The sequence below is a fragment of the Colobus angolensis genome, unplaced genomic scaffold, assembly GCF_000951035.1.
Source record: "Colobus angolensis palliatus isolate OR3802 unplaced genomic scaffold, Cang.pa_1.0 Scaffold16, whole genome shotgun sequence".
In the NCBI taxonomy this organism is placed as follows: domain Eukaryota; kingdom Metazoa; phylum Chordata; class Mammalia; order Primates; family Cercopithecidae; genus Colobus; species Colobus angolensis.
Genome location: NW_012114710.1, coordinates 122,210 through 147,224, shown reverse-complemented (window position 1 = coordinate 147,224; position 25,015 = coordinate 122,210). Strand labels below are relative to the sequence as shown.

Sequence of the window (25,015 nt, the reverse complement as noted above, 5' to 3'; positions counted from 1 at the left end):
AGTTCAAAATGCAGAAATCACCGGTCTTCTGTGTCCTTCGCGCTGGGAGTTGGAGACTGCAGCTGTTCCTATTCGGCCATCTTGCTCCGCCCCTCTTTTTTTTTTTTAAGCAGGCTGTGGCACATGTTTCTAAGAATTTAAGTCTATTTATTGTTAATGCTGCAGTTTGCTTGATTACAGTTTAAGAGGTTGACTGTAGTTTCTCAAGGAACCTAGTGAATATGAACTCAGTTTACATCATTGCAAACTCATGTTCAATCTCTATCCTGTGTGTACTGTGTTCAGTTATTTTCTTTTAACTTAACATTATTTCATTTACGTTTCTATGTACTGCTTTCGACCCATTTACATGTCATAGACGTCTTCTCTTTTGCCACTTCCTCTCCTGAAGTTTCTCTCCTGGGTTTCTTCCAGAATTCAACATACATATACAGATGCAGAGAACATCTTAGTACAAATTATTTTTTCTTTTTTTACGATATTGCCGAGGAGTTTGTTCTCCACAGCAAAACAACCAAAACAAAATCAGAATTTTTATAGGTTTGCTGCATTGTGGGAGATCACACTCTAGAAGGATCAAACTAATTTAAGTGCCACCAGCGTTGGATGTACAGATTGACCATCTCTTATCCAAAATACGTGAGAACAGAAATGTTTTGGATTTTGAATTTTTTCAGATTTTGGAATACTTACATGTACATAATGAGATATCATAGGGATAGGACCCAAGTCTTAAACATGCAGTTAACTTGTGTTTGAGATACACCTTATACACATAACCTAAATGTAATTTTATGAAATATTTTAATACTTCTGTGCATGAGACAAAATTTTAACTGCATTTTGACTGCCACTGGCCACAGAAGTCATGTGGAATTTTCCATCTGTGGCATCATGTTGGTCCTCAAAAAGTTTCAGAGCATTTCGGATTTGGGATTTTTGGATTAGGGATGCTTAACCCGTATGTATAATTTTCCCATAGCTTACACAGTACCAGATTTTATTGTAATTTAGGTGTGTAGTAACTTCTTACAGTGATTTTAATTCAGATTTACTTGGCAGGAAGTTATGTATCTGTGAGAGAAAAAGCTTAATATTTATAATTTGGAAATATATAATGCCCTGATTTATCATTTTGGTCATGGCAAACATTGGGATATATTTGTCTGCAAATAGAAGAAAATTCGACTAATGGTGGTTGTATTAGTCAAGATTATCCAGAGAAACAAAACCAACAGGATGTGCAAGAAAGCAGAAATTGTAACATACAGTAGAATTAAATCAGGAAAGAAACAAGGAAACTCATATATTTTGTGATGTTTATTATGGGTTACAGAATGTACAGTAAACACAAAAGCTAACATTTATTCAATAGCTTCTAGCTCACAAAATATTAAGTGTAAAATTATAGCTATTTTAAATTTTATTTTATCTTTATTTCACAGGAACTTACCTCCTATATCTTTGAATCTTCTTTATGTTTTTATGTTTAAGAGAAAAAGCCAGAAGTCCTTCATGTATGGTGTGGATGTTAAATACCAAACAATTTTATTCCCCTTAACATTTTGACCATCTTCTTTCTTTCTTGCACTCTTGTGGAATTGGCTGCTTTCCTCTACTTTGGAAGAAGCTATGTTTTTCTGACACTGTAATCGTGTTCTTGTGAGATTTGCAGACGAACATGAGATAATAAACATATCTGTTGAGTTTTGTTCATGTGGAGTCTGTCATCAATATGGAATAGAATTCAAGAATTTGACTTTTTCTTGCCTCTCTTCTGCCATCTCAAATGAATCATAAAAATTAGAAAGGACATTTAGTCCCATCTCCTCTCTCTTGAGCAGATTTCCTTTCCTTCTCTCTCTCTCTCTTTTTTTTTTTTTAAACCCATGGGAGCTGGGAATATTTTAGTGCTCTCCCTTTGTGAATTATGGTGTAAATGAAACTTTTGCTTTTGTGTTGTTAATGACAGTTTAGAAGTCTTAGGTAAATTTACTCTTAAGGTGCTAGATATAAAAAAAATTAATAAAGTCAATTGAACATTTTCCAAGAGTTATTTTAAAGTTGATTTTTAAATCAAATAAGCTTTTCTAATAAGAAAAATAAGTGCTCCTTTAATTAGAAGCTTAAAAAAACCTCTATGGAAACAAAGATTATAGCTTCAAAAGCTCACAATCTTTACAATTCCCACCTCCAGACCTTTTTTTAGGAAATATTCCAAGGCTTTAAACTATTTGTGAATAATTTTTATTTTAATCAACGTGTTATATGCCCCTGAAGAGACTTACATATTCTTCGTTGAGATACATAAATGTCCTCTTGTTGGATATTTAAGCTATAAGCTGATACTCACTTTCAAGGATTGATTTGAGCTTTGCAAATTTTGAAATGCTCAGAAACATAAAGGGCTTGGTATCTTTTATAAGAAGCTAGTCAGAACTGCCTAACATGAAGGGAGTTTGATTGATGTGTGATAATCAGGTAGGAAATTCCAAACTTATTTATTTAAGCATTGCATTTATTTCATGTAGATCAAAGGAAAATATTCTGCTGGCTTCAAATGATGTCACTTTTCATAAGATACACAAGAAATTTAATGAAATTTGAAAAACTGATTTAAGACTTACATTTGTTTATGTTCATTTTATATTTTGGGTATACTATCTTGCAAGCACGAACACCAGCAGGCTTTGCTTTTACATATATCATAAGCTAGGTCCATGGAAGTATAATTTTTTAATGAGATAGATACTAGGATTCTCTCCTTAAGGAAAAATTGGAAACTTAGGATTCTTATTTTGATTTTTATAATAGAAGTTTTATTTGGGATATAATTCAGGCACAATAAAACTTACTCCTTTAACTTGCATAACTCTATGGTTTTTAGTATATTCACAGAGTTGTGCAGCCACCATCACTATCTAATTTTAGGACATTTCAAATTCCCAAAAAGAAATGTCATACCTATTAACATTCCACTCTCCCCTACCAGTCCTGGGCAACCTAAAATTTACTCTCTATCTAAAACTTGAAATTTATGTTATTGAATTTACACTCTGTCTAGATCTGCCTGTTCTGGGCATTTCATATAAATGGAATCTTGCAATATATGGTCTTTTGTGACTAGCTTCTTTCACTTAGAATAATGTTTTGAAGGTTCATCCATGTTGTAGCATGTACCAAGTGTCATTTTGTATTGCTGAGTAATATTTCATTATATGGCTATACTGCATTTTGTTTACACATTTATCATTTGATAGATATTAAGGTTGTTTCTACCTTTTGACTCTTAAAAATAATGCTGCTATGAATATTTGTGTGTAATTTTTCTTCATGTGGGCATATATTTTCATTTCTCTATAGTATATACCAAGGAGTAGAATTACTGGGCCATGTGATAAGTACATGTTTAACTTTTTGTAGAACTGTCAAATTGTTTTCCAGAGTAACTATGCTATTTCACATGCAATGTACAAGGATTCAAATTTCTCCACATCCTCCCCAATGCTTGTTTTTATTTCTTTTTGATAATAGCCATCCTACTAGATGGAAAGTGACATCTCATTGAGGTTTTGATTTGCATTTCCCTTATGGCTAATCATGTTCAGCATCTTTTCATGCAATTATAATCCATTTATATATCTTCTTTGGAGAAATGTCTATTCAAATTATTTTCCCATTTTTATAATTGAATTTTAAAATTATTGAATTGTAAAAAATCTTTATATATTTTAGATACAAGTGCCTTATCAGATATATGATTTGTAAAAGTTTTCTCCCATTCTGTGGGTTGCCTTTTTTACTTTTTGATGGTGTCCTCTAAAGCACAACAGTTTAACATTTCGATGGCTCAGTTTATCTGTTTTTTATTTTGTTGCTTGTGATTTTGGTGTTGTCTCTAAGGAACAATTTCCTTTCCCAAAGTCATGAAGTTTTATAGTTTTAGCTGTTACATATAAGGCTATGATTCATTTTGAAATTATTTTGTATATGGCATGATTTAAGAATGTAACTTTATTCTTTTGCATGTGGATGTCTGCTTTGCCCAGAACCATTTGTTGAAAATACTCTTCTATTCTTATTGAACCTGTCTGGGTATCTTTGTTGAAAATGAATTGGCCATTCCTATAAGGGTTTATTTCTGGACTCGCAATTCTACTCTATTGGTTTATATATCTATCCTTATACTAGTACCATGCTATCTTGGTTACTATAGTTTTATGGTAAGTTTTTAAATATGGAAGTATGAGTTCTCCAACTTTTTTTTTTTAATTCTAACTTGTTTTGGTTATTTTGAATGATTTTCCATATGAATTTTATAATCAGCTTGTCAATTTCTTTTTTTAAAAAAAAAGCAGCTGGAAGTTTGATAGGGATTGCATTAAATCTGTAAATCAACTTGGGGGGCATTGCCATGTTAACGATATTAAGTGTTCTACTTTATAAACAATGAACATCTTTCCATTTATTTAGATCTTTAATTTATTTTAAGAATATTTTATAGTTTTAAGTGTACAGGTCTCATTTGTTGGATAAATTTATTTGTACTATTTTATTGTTTTTATTATGATTACATGGACTGCTTAGTTAATTTAATTTTCAGATTACACTTTGCAATTGTTTTGCTTTTGCATTATTCATTGCTGCTGTACAGTTGATTTTTGTATACTGGTCTTTTATCTGATAACCTTGATGAACTTCTTAATTAGTTCTAATAGTTGTGTGTGTGTGTGTGTTCCTTAGGATTTTTCATATATAAGATCATGTCACTCTTTCTAGAAATTTGGCTTCGATATTAAAAATACATTAATACAAAACTAAATAATTAGTTAGAATAACATCTTATTAGAAATATTAACTTACTCAAAAAAAGATCATGTCATCTGTGAAAAGATATATTTTTACTTCTTCTTTTCCAATATGGAATTTTTTAAATTTCTTTTTTCTCACTTGATTCCCCTGATTAGAATCTCCAGTAAAATGTTTACTAGGAGTGGGGAGACAAACATCCTTGTCTTATTTCTGATCTCAGGGGAAAAGCATTCAGTCTTTATCCATTACATATGATGTTAGCTGTGGGATATTTGTAGATGCTTTTTATCAGATTGAGGAAGTACTCTTTCATTAGTTTAATTAGTGATTTTATCATAAAAAAGTGCTAGATTCTGTGAAATACTTTTTCAGCATTTACTGAGATAATCGTGTGGCATTGTTCTTTATTATATTAATATAGTATATTACATCAATTGATTTTTGGATGTTAAATCAACTTTGTATTCCTGGGGTAAATTCCATTTGTTTATGGTATATAATCCTTTTTATATGTTGCTGGTTCTGTTTGCTGGTATTTTGTTAAGGATATTTTGCATTTATATTTATAAGGGATTTTTGGTCTGTAGTTTTCTTGTGATATCTTTGTCTGGTTTTGATGACAGTAATGGTGGCCTTGTAGAATGAGTTGAGAAGAGTTCCCTCCTCTTCTGTTTTTTGGAAGAGTTTATAGAGGATTGTTATTCATCTTTAAATCTTATTTGGATTTGTGATGGCATCCTTGGTAGCTTGCCCTTTGCTTTTATAAACGCAGAAGGGGCTTGTAAATGAAGACAGGAAGGTGGTGTTTATGCTGATTGGTCCCTTTAGAGTAATTTTACTACAGTGAAAGTAGAGGATTTTAAATAAAACTGAGTCTTCATTTTGCCTCCTTCTATGAAACAATGATAGATGCTCCACCACTGGAAGACATGCTTAGTTTCAGAAACAAATTCAAAGGTTTTTATATCTTAAATTAAAATTAGAAGATGCCTTTCAGTGCCATCTCCTCAGCTGAGCCATGGGTGCATGCCCGGCTCACTGTCCCCACTTGAAGAAATCTTACCAGTAACCTCTAAGTACAAATCTGTCTAGAAACATTACTTAAAAGAGCCTGTTAAGAAGTGTTATACTGACCTTCTCTTGAATAAGAGTCTGAGAACAAGGAGAGTTTGTTGAATCCCAGACATCACGTAAGGTAATATGAATAATAAATATTTAGATTGTCTTCCTACATGTTGCAAGGTAATTTTTGGTCATTAATCACTCCACTAGCTCAGTGGGAAAAATTAGCACCGAAGAAGTAATAACAACTAATGTTTACTAAGTAATTACTATGTGCCAAACACTGTCTTAAATCCTTTATGTATAGTCTCTGTTTTATTTTTCATAGCAATATTATGAGGTCAATGCTAACATTATTCTCCACTTTACAAATGAGGAAATTTAGAAACAAAGAGGTAATCTTAGTTGCAAAGAATGCTGGAGCTGGGGTCTGACCTAGGTTATGTGACCCCAGAACCTGAACCAGAATTTGGAGTAAATTATATGCATCCCAGGGATTTGGACTCAGGGTCTCTGTATTCCAAGTTCTGGGTTTGGAAGATAAGTCTTTGTACTCCTTTTGATGAATAATAAAATTTGCAGTATACTCCTTCCTTCCTTCCTTCCTTCCCTCCCTCCCTCCTTCCTTCCATCCTTCCCTCCCTTCCTTCCTTCCTTCCATCCTTCCTTCCTTCCTTTCTTCCTTCCATCCTTCCTTCCTTCCTTTCTTCCTTCCATCCTTCCTTCCTTCCTTTCTTCCTTCCATCCTTCCTTCCTTCCTTTCTCTTTTTTTTGAGATGGTGCCTTGCTCTGTCGCCCAGGCTGGAGTGCAGTGGTGCAATCTCGGCTCACTGCAACCTCTGCCTCCCGGGTTCAAGTGATTCTCCTTCCTCACTAACCCTGTAATCTCCTGGAATTACAGGTGACAGCCACCACACCCAGCTAATTTTTCTGTATTTTTAGTAGAGATGGGGTTTCACCATGTTGGCCAGGATGGTCGCGATCTCTTGACTTTGTGATCCGCCCATCTCAGCCTCCCAATGTGCTGGGACTAGAAGCATGGGCCACCGTACCCGGCCTGCAGTCTACTTTTTAGAAATGTTCATAGAGGGTATACTCAGATGGTACTAATCGCTTGAGGTTAGACAGTTTCTGCAGGGATAATTGAATAGGCAAGTTAATAAAATAAATATTTAAAATGCATTGGTTGATTAATATGTTGGAGGGTAAGTGATTTACTTGTACATATTAATTATTTCTGCAAAATAACTCTATGAAATGGTATTATTATCACTTCCATTTATAGATGATGCCCCTGAAATAAAGATGTGGGTAACTTGCCCTGGGCCAATTAGCAATAAGCCCAGATTTGAACCCAAGCAGTCTTGCTCCAGACTTTCTGTTTTTAACCATTCTACATTGCAGTTTCTCTAAGTAAATAGTCACCTAAAATATGGTTACAACAATACAATCACACCAAGAATATAGTTAGAGATAAGACTGCATCATTGTGTTTGTGCATGTGGAGACTGCAGCTGCTTCTATAGGAGATAAGCACCAAGCTATCATCTGTAGGAAAGAAATGTGTTGTAAGTGAAAGGAGGAGGAAAGCTGTTCTGTAAATATGAGACAAGCTGAAACAAATATAGAAATATGAAAAGAAAAAACTAATTCTCAAAAGGGAAGTTTTTAGCCTGTGCTTTAATAGAAGATAGGAATAGACTGTGGCATGCACTTGGAAGCTGTGACAGTTTGGTCCTGAGAGCTCTGTGGCTTGGGAGGGTTTGAAGCCATATCTCAGGGGTAAAAAGGAACCATTTGAAAGGGCAGTTTTAGAAAATGACTTTGATAAGCTTCATTAGTAGATACAGAGTTGGAATCAACAGATTAATGTAGACTTCAATTGTAAGTTTCTATGAATGTAAGAAACATCTAGAAATCAGCAGGAAAAAATCTGACCAGTTGGGATGGTATTTCTCCTTTAGTGCCAAAAGTGTAACAGTTATTTTTTTCTCTTGTGGCAGTAAAATTAAGGGCCTGGATTTATTCAGCAACTTTTCTTCATGAGAATATGAATATATTCCCAGACATTATTCTATACTTTTCCTGCGTGGTGTTCTACTACCAATGTGGAGTTATATATTTAGACCTCTGTGTTTGGGTGGGAAGAGAGTAGGCCCACTGGCAGGCAGTAACCACAGAGCTACATGTATCTGGGCCAGTTTTATTCCAGACATGTGGATCTTCTGGTCTGCAGCCTTGACAAACTTCAGAGTTCCCTTGTCTCCTTGTACAGATGTGTGTACCTTTTGATCATGAAGACACTGTTAATGTCTTTCAGAGTTTGTGGGAATTTGCAACTTTGAAGGATCATCCAAATTATCAAATAATTTACATATGATGATTATTAAATTGAAGTTTCTAATTTATTCTTAACAAAAAATAAAAATTACATTCACATCAAAAGCAGATAAATCAATACTACCCACCTTTCCTGTTTCCCAGATGCAAACAAAGGTAAGTGGAAGTCAAATATCAATATACAGGTGCTTTCAAAAAAGTCTTTTGGTCTGTTTCCACTTTCAAGGTAACCTGGTGGCTTCTTCTCTCAAGTCCTCACACAGGTATTCAGGAATACCAGGATGGCGTGCCCGAGATTCCAACAGCCTGTATTACAGTGGAAGATGCAGAAATGATGTCAAGAATGGCTTCTCGTGGGATCAAAATTGTCATTCAGCTAAAGATGGGGGCAAAGACCTATCCAGATACTGATTCCTTCAACACTGTAGCAGAGATCACTGGGAGCAAATATCCAGAACAGGTGAGTGAAGGAGAAGGTTGGCCTAAGAATACAGTTTCCTCTTCTAGTTTGAGTTATTAGAGATAGTTTGGGAAAGAGAGAACATGAAACCACCTAGATGGTCCTCATATATTCATCAAAGGCAGAAGCTTTATATATATTTTTTCTCATCAAAATTTTACCATGTTTACCATCTCATACCAGTCAGAATGGGTATTACTAAAAAGTCAAAGAATAATAGATGTTGGTGAGGTTGTGGAGAAAAAGGAATACTTATATGTTGTTGGAGGGACTATAAATTACTTCAACCCCTGTGGAAAGCAGTTTGGAGATTTCTCAAATAACTGAAAATATAATTAGCATTTGACCCAGCTATCTCACTACTGTGTGTGTAACCAAAGGAAAGTAAATTGTTCTACTAAGATGATACCTGCACTCACATGTTTATTGCAGCACTATTCACAATAGCAAAGACATGGAATCAACCTAGGTGCCCACCAGCTGGATAAAAAAAATATATATGGTCTTATATATACCATGGAATACTACCCAGCCGTAGAAAAGAATGAAATCATGTCCTTTGCAGCAAGATGGGCACAACTGAAGGCCATTATCCCGAGTGAATTAACAAAGAAATAAAAACAAAAAGCATGTTCTCACGTACAAGTGGGAGCTAATCATTGGGTACACATGTACATAAAGATTGGAAGAATAGGCTGGGCATGGTGGCTCATGCCTATAATCCCAGCACTATGGGAGGCCAAGGTGGGCGGATCATGAGGTTAGGAGATCGAGACCATCCGGGCTAACACGGTGAAACCCCGTCTCTAAAGAAATATAAAAAATTAGCTGGGCATGGTGGTGGGCACCTGTAGTCTCAGCTACTTGGCAGGCTGAGGCAGGAGAATGGTGTGAACCCGGGAGGTAGAGCATGCAGTGAGCCGGCACCACTGCACTCCAACCTGGGAGACAGAGCGAGACTCTGTCTCAAAAAAAAAAAAAAAAAAAAAAAAAACCAGATCGGAAGAATAGGCAATGGGGGCTCCAAAATGGGGGAGGGAGAGAGGGAAGCAAAATTAAAAAAAACTATCTGTTGGGTACTACATTACTCTTTGGGTGACAGGCTCAATTGAAGCCAAAACCTTATCCTCACACCATATGTCCATATACCCCCTGAATCTAAAGGTTAAGTAATAAAAAATAAAAGTTTTACCACATTGACTGAAGAAGGGCAGGAGTAATTGCAGGACAAAATGGTATTTGTGGTGTGCAAGTTCAACCTCGGAACAGTTGAGAGTGGTATTTGTCCATATGTGTTGTATTTATTCCATTTGAAGCTAGCCTTGCATTTGAGATAAAACCAATAGTTAATACTTATTGTGCCTATTGTGTTAATTATCTTATTTAATCCTTTCAAAGCTTATGAATTTGGATATATTTTCTGTATTAGTCCATTCTCACATTGCTATAAAGAAATACCTAAGACTGGGTAATTTATAAGAAAAGAGGTTTAATTGGTTCACAGTTCTGCAGGCTGTACAGGAAGCATGGCGGCATCTGCTTCTAGGAAGGCTTCAGGGAGCTTTCAGTCATGGCAAAAGGCAAAGATGGGAGTGAAGTGTCTTACGCGGCAGGAGCAAAGGGGAGGGGAGATGCCACACACTTTTAAACAACCAGATCTCATGAGAACTTACTAAACGAGAACAGCACCAAGGGGATGGTGCTAAATCATTCCTGAGAAACAGCCCGTATAATCCAATCATCTCTCACCAGGCCTCACCTCCAACATTCAGAATTAAAATTCTACCTGAGATTTGGGGAGGGACACAGATCTAAATCATGAAATTTCTTCATTTTATAGGTGAGAAAACAAACCTACAAGGAAACTCAGTTATCCAAGGTCCACACAGTTAGTAGGCAGCTAAGAAGGAATTCAAACCCAGGATCTTGTGACTATTAAACCAAGCTTTAAACCAGTTTATATGCAGTTTCCAGAGTTTATGAATTTATCTGCAAATAATGGGATAGTATGCAAGTAATTAACAGAATTATTGTGAGGACTAGATTAGGTAAGGCACATCAAATATTGCTTTGTCGAGTGTTTGGCACATCACAGACATGGAGTGTTTGGCACATCACAGCTCACTGAATGTAAGTTTCCTTTGTATGGCATCAAGTGTGCAATAAACACTTTTTATAAGGTTTCTGGTGCAAATCTCATACATTAGTTAATGAAATTCTAAAAATGGAACTTAGAAATGTTATTTAGAAATTTCAGACTTGTATTTTGTTTGACAGCATCAGTGGGATGAAGGAAAGGGTGAAGAGTGATGGCGTTTGGTGATGGAGAAACAAGTCTTCTGCGTATGACTTCTCCCAGACTAAGGACTAGGAAACTCAGGACTCAGGACTTCTCCCAGACTTGAGGGCTATACTGCAGTAAAGATTCATTTTAAGCTCAGGACTCCTTTCCCTCTTCCAAAATCATCTGCTTCAGGGACCTGGACATCAACCATGGCTTTTGCCACAGGGATGATGGAAAACAAGAACTCAGTAGAATCACAGGGAGTCAGACAGCTATAGAGAAACTGTGGTTTCAAACAGATAAGCCCAACCTCTTGTCCCTTTAGGAAACTCATAACAACAGAAGAGCCAAGAGTCTATATTTCAGACGCTATATAGTCAGATGCCTTAAAGTGTAATCCTTTTCAGGTATTTTCCCCAGTCAATAGTTCCAGGATAAAGTTTTGTCATCATCAGGTAGCTAGCCTAGGGCTTGAAGGGTTTAGGATTATAATATCATTGCTGTCTCGGTGAGCAGGCTGGGTGAGCTGGCCTGAGGTTGTAGGCAGGTGGGTGGCAGGGTGAGAGTGAGTTATTAGCATCCTTAGTCTGTAGCAGCTAGGGAGTCTCAGAATCTGAGGCCAAAGTATTTAGGCAGAGGAATTCTTGAGAGCCAGAGGGCTAAGATAGCTGACAGCTTCCCAAGGGCCATAAACATCTTCTGGCTGGGAGAGCTTGGGCCTATTTGTCAGCTCAGCCTGGCTCATTCTTTTATTTTTTTAAAATTGGCTGAATTGAGGTATAACTTATATAAAATAAATCAATCAATCTAATGTACAATTTGATGAGTTTGGAAAATGTATAATGTAACTACTACCACAATTATAATATATAATATTTCCACCACCCAAAGTTTCCCTCAAGTTCCTTTGTAGTCCATCTCCAACTCTACCACCCTGCCCTGGCAGCCAGTGATCTCCTTTCTAGAGCTATAGTTGTTTTTGTTTCTGTTTTTTAATTTCATACGTAAGTGAAATAATATGATTTGTAGTTGTTTTCCGTCAGGCTTATTTCACTCAGCATAATGCTTTTGAGATTTATCCATGTTGTTGATTCAGTTGTTTCTTCCTTTATATCCCTGAGTAATATTTCATTGTACAGATACATGACAATTCGTTTATCCATTCAGCAGTTGATGAACATGTGGGTGGTTTCTAATTTTTTTATTATTGTGTATAAAGGTTTTGTGAACATTCTTGTACTAGTCTTTCCATGGACTTGATGTTTTCATTTCTTCTGAGTAAATATCTTGGAGTGGAATTGCTGGACTGGCCTAAATTTAGGAATTGCTGGACTGGCCTTCTATCTGTCAAGATGCTTCACTCTATGTTTTGTCGGGGTAGCACCTTCTCCCAGGAGGTAGATGGACAATTTCAAGCAATCATGAGATTTAGGATGTTGCCTAGAATTCCAAGAGTCGATCATAAATACTTTGTTACCAATATGTAAAAGGTAGAAGTTTAACAAAAGTTCTTCCACAAAGAAGTAACAGCATTACTTCCACAGAAAAAAATGAAAATTAGCACAGTAAAGTCAAATCTGTGGTTGCATTTTGCGGAGGGAATCTGCATTCTAACTGGCCTGGAGCCACAGGGGATATACAGACTGTGAAGGCAAAGCAAAAAGCATGAAATCCCTCTTCAGGTCTTAGGTTGGCTAATGAGCCTGAAAAAGAACTGCCTTATCCCCAATAAATGCCACTTCTTCCATGAAGACTGCTTTGGTAACATTCCCCTCATCCCAACACTTCATGCCACTGTTACGTTGTCATCTCCCAGCACAACTTGCAAATGCCCTGAGAGCAGGCACTCTGTTCACTCTATTTCCGTTCTTTTCCTTTTTCCCGCCTCTAACGGCTATTTCAGGACTTGGCATGCAGTGGCTTCTCAACACATATTTTATTTTGGTAAAGTGAAAGAGTAAGTAAAGAAAAAAATGGTTGGAGGATGTTACTAATCTCGGTCGTCTTTAAATCTAGAAGTTTTACTGCCCTTTTAGAATACCGATTGTTCATTGGCACATTGAACCTCACTGCTGGATGTAGCTCGACATGTCCGAATATGAACACGCTGGCTCCCTCATAACCTGATTTTTTGTCTTAGTTTCTTGTTTCTATTAAATGAACCATATTTATCTATCAGCAAAGTTACAAAACTTCAAGTTATTTTTCATTCCGTTTCCTTTATCACTGTCCTACAGTCAGGTATCACATCCTATTCAGTCTATTTTCAGCATATTAAAAGAAAATTCTGTTCCTACCTTGCCTGCTACTACTGCCTTAATTCAGGCCCTCACTATTTCCCCCCTGATTGTTTTTCTTCTGGTCTTTTCCATACTTCTTTGCAATGAAGTTCAAAGTTATTTTAAAATATTTGATCTCAACATGGTGATTCCCTGCTTTCAGGTCCCTCTCTCCTGTTTCTTATAAGATAAAGGTTGTGATGTAGATAAATGCTGAGGTGAGTGATCAGAGGTGAGCAGAAGACAGAGGAAAAAAGACAGAGAGGGGAGTCAGGGTTAGATAGGAGGCAGTTATAGTAAGAAGAAATTATATGGTACTGTTCATAAATGAACAGAAAATGAGAATGAAGAAAGGGGAAAAGGAAATGTATGATGGTGAAAGGCAATGTCTGGTGGAGACCAAGGTCAACTGCGAACTGATCTTTCATAGGCCAGGGAAGGAGTTCTGCTCTAAAGTCTAGCAGATTTTCCTGAAATCATTCATTTTTAAGTTATCAGTAATGCAGACAGTAACTTAAAAGTTGGTTTTATAATTTAGGTTGACTAACTTCTGCCTGACACACCCTTGCTACTTTGCTCCATAGTATACTAAAGAATAGTGGTGCTAAATAACTTATAAAATTAGCTGCAGTGGAAATTATCTCTGTAAAAGGAGAAGGTCTGTTGAAATTACCATTATTCTGCCTGCAGAATAATGCAAACATCTTTGGAGACTTGGTAAGGTAGGCAAAGGGGAGGAAGGTGGGTATCTTAGTCTGTTTTATGATGCTATTGCAGAATATCATAGAATGGGTAATTTATAAGAACAGAAATGAGATCAGAGTTCTGGAGACAGGGAAATTCAAGAGCATGGCACCAGCATCTTGCAAGGGCCTTCATGCTGCATCATCCCTTGGCAGAAAGTGGAAGGGCAAGAGATGGTGAGAGCAAGAGAGCAGGAGGGGACCAAACTCCCTTTTATAACAAACTAATTTTTGAGATAATTAACCCATTCCTGTGATAATGATATTAATCCATTCCTGAGGGCAGAACCCTCATGATTTAATTACCTAATATTAGGCCCCACCTTCCAGCCATGTTGCACTGGGGATTCAGTTCTCAGCACATGAATTTTTGGGTGACATATGAAACCATTGCATGAACTAACACTAGGCAGTGGCTAATAGATTCTGTTAAGTGATAACACCCAGCATAGTTCCTTACATCTCATCAACCATGCACAGAACCTTAATAAAAGTAAAGCAGTTAGCATGTAAATAATCCTTCTATTTTGGCCCAAAACCCATGGGCAATATGTGGTAAATTTCAGCTTTAGAAGAGTGTATATGTGATTGATAAAGTATTAGTACATTTCAAAACCCTGTTGCATAATTCATCCATAAGCCTGGACTGAATTAACCACAGGCTTTAAAAAGATGCCAATAGGCCCGGCGCGGTGGCTCACGCCTATAATCCCAGGGAGGCCGAGGCAGGCGGATCACGAAGTCAGGAGATTGTGACCATCCTGGCTAACACGGTGAAACCCTGTCTCTACTAAAAAATACCAAAAAAAATTAGCCGGGCGTGGTGCCGGCGCCTGTAGTCCCAGCTACTCGGGAGGCTGAGGCAGGAGAATGGCGTGAACCCGGGAGGCGGAGCTTGCAGAGAGCTGAGATTGCGCCGCTGCACTCCAATCCGGGCGACAGAGCGAGACTCCGTTTCAAAAATAAATAAATAAATAAAAATAAAGATGCCAATAATACAAATGCTTTATTGGGTTTCACTTTGTGAAAATAGCAGAATAGGGGTATTATATACCTAAAATCTACCCTCTTTCCAAAAAACCCATGGTGGCACATTCTGGTTCCTCTAAACCCAGAATTTTCTCTCCACTATGACTTCCTGAGAAACTGTGCTCTCCTGTGATTCGGACATGTTGTGCAGGACCCAGAAGATCTTGGACAGTGTGCATGAGTGCGCTTCTCTGGGGCTACAGCAGTCCTCTGGAAGCTCTGACATTAGCCTCTGAACTCCATTCTCTCAGACAGCTTCATTCCTGGGAAATCATGGTATCTTTAAGACACATCTATGGTTGAGAATAAATCCGAGTAGGTGAAAATGAGTGCTTTTTGATTTCTGAGCTGATACTTCATGGTACTAAAATAGCAATATTATTTCTACCCCCACTTATTAAGGAACTACTTTGCATTTGAAAATTCAGAGGAAACTTCTTGCCATCTGTGAATAGGTTTTATTTTATATTAACTCTGTAGAGGTTATCCTAACAATTAAAATAGTCTTAGAGGCAGAGACAGAGAGTAGGGATCGTAGAGATTTAGTACAAACTCCATGACTTTCAGATTAGGAAAATGGACCAAAGAGAACTTGTCCAAGAGGACACAGCAAATGTGTGATAAAAACACATCTGGAATATGACTCTAGATTTCCAGACTCCCCTTTCTTTTAACCTCTAAGAGATCCCATTATGCATGGGCATTCCTTAATTGAATGGTGTCTAAATTTGAGGGCTATACGTTGATTCAGGATATAGGCAGTGCCATCCTTACCAGGTCATTTTTATAGGAGAAATTGTACTTTCTCTCATGCTTTTTCTCCTGACATCTTTTCCCTAAGCACAAAGAGCTCTCATATCCACTGTCCTTTGTTGTCTCAGAGTTTCCTTAGAGCACCCAAGAAGGAGTTTCACCTGAGAAAGTGTCCTGTGCTTGATCCATTGATTTTATGTATCCTCCCTCCAAGTCCTCCTTGGGTCATTTCTTTTTAGCTCCTTGTCACTTTGGAAGAGGATCTGATGAATGCATCACTTCTGGGGTGTTAATGACTCTTTATGATGCCTTATTCCCCTGTGCCACTTTTCACACCCCTTCATCAATCAGCTACTCAGGTCCATCTTCATCAGAGGGCAACAGAAAAAGTCAAAATAGATGCACTACCAATCGCATTATATTGTAAAATAAACTTTTTTTAGAGATAATTTTAGACTCACAGCTATTATGAAAATAGTGCAGAAAGTTCAAATGTACACTTTGACCAGGCTAACATAATCAATGATCACATCTTACAAAACCATAATACCTTAACCTGTTGAGGAAACTGGTGAGAGGATACTCCTGAGAGTGAGCTGCTTTCTTGGAAAGCGAGGGTTGCCTTGTGGGCATCTCTGTGTAGCACCCAGTACAGGGTCAACCTGCTCTGACTTTAGCCCCCTTAGTATTTTTCCAGTTTTAATTTATGATGCTTTCATGATTTTCCACAAACGAACAAACAAATAAACACAGAAGGAAGGCTGTGCTTGAATTGACCTGACCGGAGGACAAACTGATTCTAAACTGGACTCTCTCACCAATAATGGATTCTCTAATGTTGACTCTTGGGGCTGGCCCATTTCTTTTGATCCCCAGCAATTTCTTAGGTTTTATTTTGAGGTTTGCTTAGTAAAGGCAATATTTTTAAAATGTTAATATATTCATGAATTATTCTGAAGTTATTGTATGGAAAGAAAAGTGGGATTTTGGAGTCGTTGGCGGTTGATGGTACTCAAACCCGTTTTGATAAAGTCTTGATGCAGCGAATTTTTTTTTTTTTAACATGCCTTTTTCTTCCAGCAGTTATTTTCATGAATTCAAAGAACAAATTCAGTTTTATATGCCAGTATTATTTTAAATATGGTGCAGTACTGTGAAGGCTAGTGGGGAACCTTGAAATGAAAACTCTAGTTTGTTAACTGAATATTTCACTCTTTCTTTTTTTACTGTGGGGCAGGATTTCTCAACATCATCTCTATTGGCTCTTTGGGTCAGATAATTCTTTGTCTTGAGGGGCTGTCATGTGCATTGCGGGATATTTAGCAACATCCTTGACCACTAACCACTAGTTTCACTTCCTACCCCACACCACACTTCCCACAGTGCTGAGCATCAGAAATGTCTCCAGACATTGCCAAATGTCCCTTGGGGGACAAAAGCCACCCCAAGTTGAAAATCGCTGATGTGAAGTAATGGAAGGAAGACTAGATGGGTGTTGTGAGGCTTTGGTTCTGGTTTTATTTCTGCCACAAATAAGCTGAATGGCTTAATCCTTCATCTATAGAAGGAGGTACTTTGTCTGAAAAAGCTTGAAGGTCATTGCCAGCCCTAAAATTCCATTATTAAAAAAATACTGAAAGATGAAAAAAAATACTTAAAGATGAAATTTATCATCAAAATAATGGTAAATTCTGTGTACTATTAAATAGCAACAAGACATTGTGGAAGCCCTTTCTAAAGCTAGTGCTGGAGAAGAGCATTATTTACAAAGTAAGTGTGTTGCTGTTTTGTTTTGTTTTTAAATTCCGTGTTAAAATACAGTTGGGAACATTCCTATTCAAAAAGTTAAACAGGCTCACTTTTTCTGTGGTACTTCTTAAGCCTTTAATGTGCTGATGTGCATTGGGAATCTTTAAGAGGTAGCTTTGCAGTATTCTGCACATTTCTGATCATGGAACACTTTTTTCGGAGTATCCTCACATGAAACATTTTGTGAAACAGTAAGATAGAGGCATGAGTTTCGCTGGGTAGATTATGTTTTAGTGTTTTTGTATTATATTCTTTTCTTCAATTGCTCTTACATTAATTCAGCATCTATTTATTTATTGAGTATCTGGTATGTGTGAGGCACAAAGGTTATAGCAATAGCTTGGGATGGGCAGTATGCTTTGTACATAGCCTGTAAAATTTGCATCCTGTCTCTTATATTTTGTTAGTAGACTATTTTGCCTTTCTGGATATAAATATCACCCTTTCCTGAAGATGGGAGAACTTACACAGAAGTTGAGAAATAGGAGAGGCCCATTAGGAGAGACAGCCCACGGTGGGTCTGGCATGCCATGTGAAGGGCTGGGGCTTTGTCCTGTAGGCAGCGGGGAGTCACTGCAGGGTTTTAGCAGTAGGTTTGCATTTTAGCTCACTCTGGCCACTGCATCCTTTTGAGTAGGCAAAGATTGAAATTCAGCCAGGAGATAATAGAGTTTGAACCAAGACAGTTTAAATAGTGTTGGAAAAGAGGAGAAGGATTCAGAAAATGTTTGGAAATAAAGTTGGCAGGAGTTGTTGAAGTTTGGATATATGAGAGAAAAAGAAGTAGAAGTGCAGTTTGGGTGAGTAGGAGAATTCATCCATTAATTCTATAGGAATTTATTGAGCTCCTACTTTGCTGGATATATTAGGGTTCTCTATAGAGGGACAGAACTAATAGGAGATATGTGTATATGAACAGGAGTTTATTAAGGAGATTGACTCACATGATTACAAGGTGAAGTCCCATAATAGGCCATCTGCAAGTTAAGGAGCAAGGAAGCCAGTGGTGGATCAACCTGAGACCCAAAACCTCAAAAGTAGGGAAACTGACAGTGCAGCCTTCAGTCTGTGGCCGAAGGCCCAAGAGCCCTTGGCAAACCACTACTCTGAGTCCAAGAGTCCAAAAGCTGAAAAACTTGGAGTCTGATGTTCGAGGGCAGGAAGCATCCAGCTCGGGAGAAAAATGGAGGTCAGAATACTTAGCAAGTCTGCTTTATTCTAGCCTCACTGGCCATTGCTTAGATGGTGCCCCCCGGATTGAGGGTGGGTCTGCCTCTTCCTGTCCACTGACTCAAATGTTAATCTCCTTTGGCAACACCCTCAAAGATACATCCAAGAACAATACTTTGCATCCTTCTATCCAATCAAGTTGACACTTAATATTAACCATGGCAAGTTAACCCCTTGTCAACTTGAACCCATACACATCTCCTGAAATCATATATAATCTCCAAATAAAGACAGTAATTATGCCTAACATAACAGAACTGTCCCTTGTACAACAGGGGCACACTAATTCTTAACTTAAGTGCTATTACATAAAGTTAACAATACTTAAATACTGATATGAAATCAATAAATCTTATGTCACATGATAAAAGAAAATGAAGGTGTTTTCTTAGTGCAAGTGTATACATGCACATATTCTTAACCAGGAAATATTCACAATTATAGTCCTCTTTCTGTAACTGGCCACGTGGTTTTAGCTGGTATTGACGACTACCTTTTTCTACTGCCTATTCTGTATTCCCTTTGCCCTCAGCAAGCACCTCAGTGGGTCATAGTTTTTTACGTGGTGTAGTGACCCAAACCTTCACTCCTGAAGGGTCTGGGCCATTTGCAGTCGTGCCTGGATTGGGTTGTTGTAGTTTCCCATTGACCATAATCACAAGGCATGGTAATACTAAGAGATGCCATAAGGGATCTCCTGTATTCCATGCATACTCTTCTTTACCTCCATTGTGGGATAGTAGACTAATTTTATCTTGATAATCCGGATCAATCACCCTGGCCAACACTATAACTCCCTTCTTAGCCTGTTGACTTAGACGTAGTCAGAGCCCAAAGTGTCCAGATGGCAATCTTAACTTCCAGTTTAATAGAATCATTGTTGTGTCTCCTGGCAACGTTCCTCCCTCTGAAACTAAGACTTCCAAGCCAGCAGAATGTAATGTCGTGGGAACAGAAAGCAAGAATTTTACTGGTAGGTTACTAGGGGTGATGGTGAGTGATGCCACTTCCACTTCCACCCCTTGTTTCTTGGACCTGTGAATCCTGGCTATGAGAGAAACAGTACCCTGTATTGGATGCTGATTCAGAGCATACACAGCCTTCTGAAGAACTTCACTCGAGCCCTGCAAAGCCCTGCAAAGTATTGTCACCTAGGTGGCATTGTAGTTGTGACTTCAAAAGTCATTCTACCATTCTGTCAATCCAGCTGCTTCAGGATGATGGGGAACATAGTAAGACCAGTGAATTCCATGAGCATGCACCCATTGCCACACTTCTTTAGCTGTAAAGTGAGTGTCTTTGTCAGAGGCAATGCTGTGTGGAATACCATGCCACACTTCTTTAGCTATAAAGTGAGTGTCTTTGTCAGAGGCAATGATGTGTGGTATACCATGATGGTGGATAAGGCATTACATGAATCCATGGATGGTAGTCTTGGTAGAAGCATTGCGTGCAGGATGGGCAAACCCATATCCAGAGTAAGTGTCTATTCCAGTGTGGACAAACTGCTGCCCTTTCCATGATGGAAAAGGTTCAATATAATCGACCTGCCACCAAGTATCTGGCTGATCACCCTGAGGAATGGTGCCATATTGAGGGCTCAGTGTTGGTCTCAGCTACTGGCAAATTAGGCACTCAGCTGTGGCTGTAGCCAGGTCAGCTTGGTGAGTAGAAGCCCATGTTGCTGAGCCCATGTGTAACCTCCATCCCTGCCACCATGGCCACTTTGTTCATGGGCCCATTGACCAATGACGGGGGTGGCTGGGGAAAGAGGCTGAGTGGTGTCCACAGAATGAGTCATCACATCCACTTGATTATTAAAATCCCCCTCCGCTGAGGTCACCCTTTGGTGAGCACTTACATTGGATAGAAATATTTTCACAGTTTTCTACCGCTCAGAGAGGTCCATCTTTAAAACTTTGTATGTGCATATTATCCTGTTATCAAATATTATCAAATTGCCCTCATAGCACCATAGCTGCGTGGTAAGATGGACAATTAAACAAGCAACAGTGATAGAAGGTGGTAAGTGCCACAGTATGGCAGCTACATGGTTCTATAGCAGCTCATTTGAGGGCAACCATCCTGGTCTAGGAGGCCAAGGACGGGTTTCTGGAGAGATTCAGTTTATTCCTACTAAAGAGGAGATTAATTGCATGCTAGAGATTATAAGGATGGGATTGGGATGAGGTATATTACAAGGTGAGGAAGTACATATGAAAGCCTGAAGAATAGTGTTATTCTTTTTTTTAAGAAATGTGATGTGACTTCCTATAACTTCTGAATTCATTTGCTAATGAATCCTGTTTTCATGGAGTTATCCTGTAAAATAACCTAAAGACAAAGACATGGCTTTTTTAATGTATATGTATTTTTATAAATAAATCATTGAAAAGCTCAGTAATCCCTTTGGAGAACGGCTTTAGTGTTGATGCTGTCAAGACCCTTGTTGAAAGAATAAACCAAATCTGATTGACCTGGTGGATAAACTCATTCCATACATAATTGAATAGTTAGAGACTGTACAGTAAATGCAGTTTTGCCCTTCATCTGAATATGTAGTCTGATGATTTGTGAAAACCTTCTTAGTAGGAACAGCAGGTTATTCTGCCTGGGTGGGAGCCTTCTTACTAACTTAAGCAGCTGTTTAAACTTTCATAAGCAAAGTAATTATTAAATGTTTCATGAACATATCGGTTAGAACGTTTGTTCACATTTTAACCTTGAGTTGGAAAGTTTTAGGGGGGTGGGGTTAAAGAGTTTTAAGCTGGCAAATTCATTCTTTTTTTCTTTCTTATTACAAACTTTTTATGGCTTAGAACCAGCCAACCTAAATCATGGAAGGAAAAATACATGTGTGGCAAGCATGAGACATTTCATTGTTTGTTTTTCAAATTTCTGAAATGTACTCATAGCTGTGCATGCCTCTGGGCTCATAAAGACAGCAAATGGAAATAGCTGAAGCCAGACAGACTGTTTTAGATAGATAGCCACCCAGGTAGGCAAGGCAAACCTTGGAGGTTACTCTTTCCTGGACTCAAGTCATATTAATGTGCCAAAATGGGATTTTCAAGGAGGAGGATATGATCTTTCATAGGTCTGAACACCTTGCCTTTTTAAATGATGGAGCCGTTTAATCATAATCAGATGAGGAATAATATACATTTATAGAGTACTTATTATTTGGCAAGTTTATATGACACATAGCAGTGTAGGTGTTTCTCATACATTATCTCCAGTGTTCACCACAACCGTGCCAAACAAGCAAGGCTGTTATACCCATACCACAGATGAAAAAATGAAGGCTTAGAGAGGTCACATAATTTGCAAAGCTTCTGAGTGGCTGAGCCGGGATTTAAATTCATCTCTCCTATCCAAGAAAAATTCATTATCCTGTACTTCTTAATGGTGTCTTTTTATTCTAGTTTGTGAAGTGCTGCTACCAAAGAGTTTCCCATTTTACTTTAAATGGAAAAGAAAACCAGGACAACCATCAGCTTCAATAGCAACTAATGCTTGTTGAACACCTGCTGTGTGCAGAACACTACATTATAAGCTTGGGAAATATTCCAGGACTGAGAAGAAAGAAGATGAAAGGGTCCTTGCCCCGAGGCTGGTGAGGAAAATAGGCAGTAAGTTCTGGAGCTCAGACTGTGCAGCACTAGTGCAGGGCCTGCCGCACTGTGTCCTCGCTGGCCCAGTACTAATGTCTGCATATACTACTTTACAATTTGTAATGTGCCCTCACCGATATTGTCCCACATAATCCCAACAATAGGGCTGGTAATTACCATTCCCACTTTCAAGATGAGGAAGCTGAGAGTCAGAGGGACAAAATAATTGGACTAAGGTCAGGCACACACCAAAATAAGTGGAAAATACGATTCAAAATGTGATTCCTCTATAACTTGCTGTAGTCATTACCTAGAGCCCTGCAATTTTATATAGCATAAAATGAATGTTCTAAGGATTACCTGAAACACACCCTTAAAAAATGAAAGCCTTTAAATAGTAATAATAATAATTACAATATAGTGATGTAATGAGAGCAATTCTAGTGGTTTTGAAATATGTCCACTTTTTTTTTATTTCTATCTAAAAGGTGGAGCCGAATTCCCTTCCCCTGCATGTGTACTGTACTTAGTGTCTGACTTCTAGTGAATAGAATATTGCAGAAGTGCTGGGTTATGGCAGCCAAGATTAGAACATAAAATGCAGTATAGCTTACTCCTTGCTCTTTCTCTTGCATCGCTTGCTCTGGGAGAAGCCAGCTACCATGCTGTGAGATGCACTTGGAGAGGTCCAGGTGGTAAGACACTGACTCCTTCTGCTATTAACCAGTACAAACTAGCTAACAAGTAAATCCAACAGGTCCAGTCTAGGCTTCAGATGACTTCAACCCTGGCTGATATTTTGACCACAACCTTATCAGAGACCCTAAGCCAGAACCATCCAGCTATGCCACTCCCAGATTCTTGACTCACAAGAACAGTGTGAGATAATAACTGTTTATTGTTTTAAGCCACTAAGTTTTGGGGTAAACTAATATAGCAATCAAAGGACACATGGTATACAGAAAGGAATAACTGTGTCTAAGCTGTCACAAAAGATGAGTACTAAAAGGTGACAAATATGAGTTGGAACTTATAGGTGGACAAGGAATTTATTGGGAGGTATTCTGGGCGAAGAGACGAGTGTGTGCAAAAAAGTGTGAAAGTGTGCCACAGCAAGGTACATTCATGAAACTGCACAGTACAGAGCAAGACAAAAATCACACCAAGAAATGTAATGTGTCATAATATAACAACTAATGTTCTTAAGAGTGACTTTGAGTCTGCAAGAAGTTAAGTTCCATATGGACTATTTAAAAAGATATGAAAGCAATTAAAACATTGTTTGAAATATTTACTTCAAAAAATTTTTTAAAGTACTGTATAAATTTTTAGTTAGAGTCTAAGCTATCCAGAAAAGCCACTTCTTTGTGTTGTTACTTCACTAGACTGTCTGGTTCCATGTTTTGAAAACTTTAGCTTAAATGTAGAGCCAAGAAGTAATGAAGAACACCTGGATTTTCTTCAAGATTTCACTGCACCAATTCTGCTACAACGATCAGGTAGAAATTAATATTTTATAACCAATTATATGTTTTACTTGGCATCATGCTAACCAACTGAATTTTTACAAAAGAGAATTGCCCAAATTGACTCGTTATTCTACACCATACCTCATTCATTGACTGACTATTTATTGAGTGCCATCCATGTGTTACCCACTGTGATAGGCCCATAAAACAAACCTTTATGGTCGCAAAAATCACTTTGCATCCCAGTTGCAGTTCTACTGTTTTCTAGAGTTAACAGAAGTTCCTGGTGAAAAAGACTATGCCTAGTGTTTAACTTGGGGTTTTAATATAAAATTAATACCTACTCATTTGAAATAAAGAGAAAAGTGAAAAGAAATTTTACTTGGAAATACATTAACTCAAAGACAGTTGCTGTTAGCATCTTGCTGCATTTCCTTCACTCTATTTTCTTCTATGAGTATCTTTATAAAGTTATAATATTTTATAGATACTATTAAATCTAGTTGTTGTTCAACATCAGGCAAAATATCCCTTGAAACAGAATTTTTAATGTACTTAAGTTATTCTAACAAATGGGTATCCTGCAATTTACTTAACCTGTTATTAGATGTTTTGATTATACTTGAATCTTTCAGGAAAAATGATGTCATAGTTAAATAAATATGTAGCTAGCAAATTTTGAATGTGCCTTTTGAACTGTTTATGGGCTTTGTGATAATTGGGTAATTTTAAATGATAATCAGTGGGAAGCTTAGGAAGAGTTTAACATGATTTCTCTCCCAAGAGAACTGCCTTTGTAAGATTCTGAGATGATCACTGTGGCCATGTGCACAGTGTGCTGTCACAGTTACACTGTCAGTTAAATTAAGCATGAATGATTGGACGGAGAACACTATTATTCTCTGCACATTCTTGATTCTTAATTTAAAGTTAAACTAACTTAATGTTATGTGAATTTTTAGCAGCAATTATGGACAGTTCTTCCTTAGTTATGCCTCATCTCTTTGCATGTTCTTCCTTAGTTATGCCTCATCTCTTTGCAAAATTACAATATTTCATTCCAAATTTATTCTGACCAGATTTGGAAGTAACTGTTTCTTCTCTTTTCCCTCGGTGTTTATATCAGAAGGG

The 25,015-nt window shown here is 37.6% G+C and overlaps 1 protein-coding gene across 2 annotated transcripts in view; it reads left to right on the top strand.

Moving 5' to 3' along the window:
* Window positions 1-25,015, top strand: part of CPQ (carboxypeptidase Q) — a 333,027-nt gene that overhangs the window by 240,443 nt on the left and 67,569 nt on the right. For both annotated transcript variants that reach the window (XM_011936992.1, XM_011936993.1), the window contains one exon: window positions 8,467-8,674. In XM_011936992.1, the coding sequence (XP_011792382.1) occupies window positions 8,467-8,674 (208 nt within the window). The remainder of the gene's footprint in view (window positions 1-8,466; window positions 8,675-25,015) is intronic.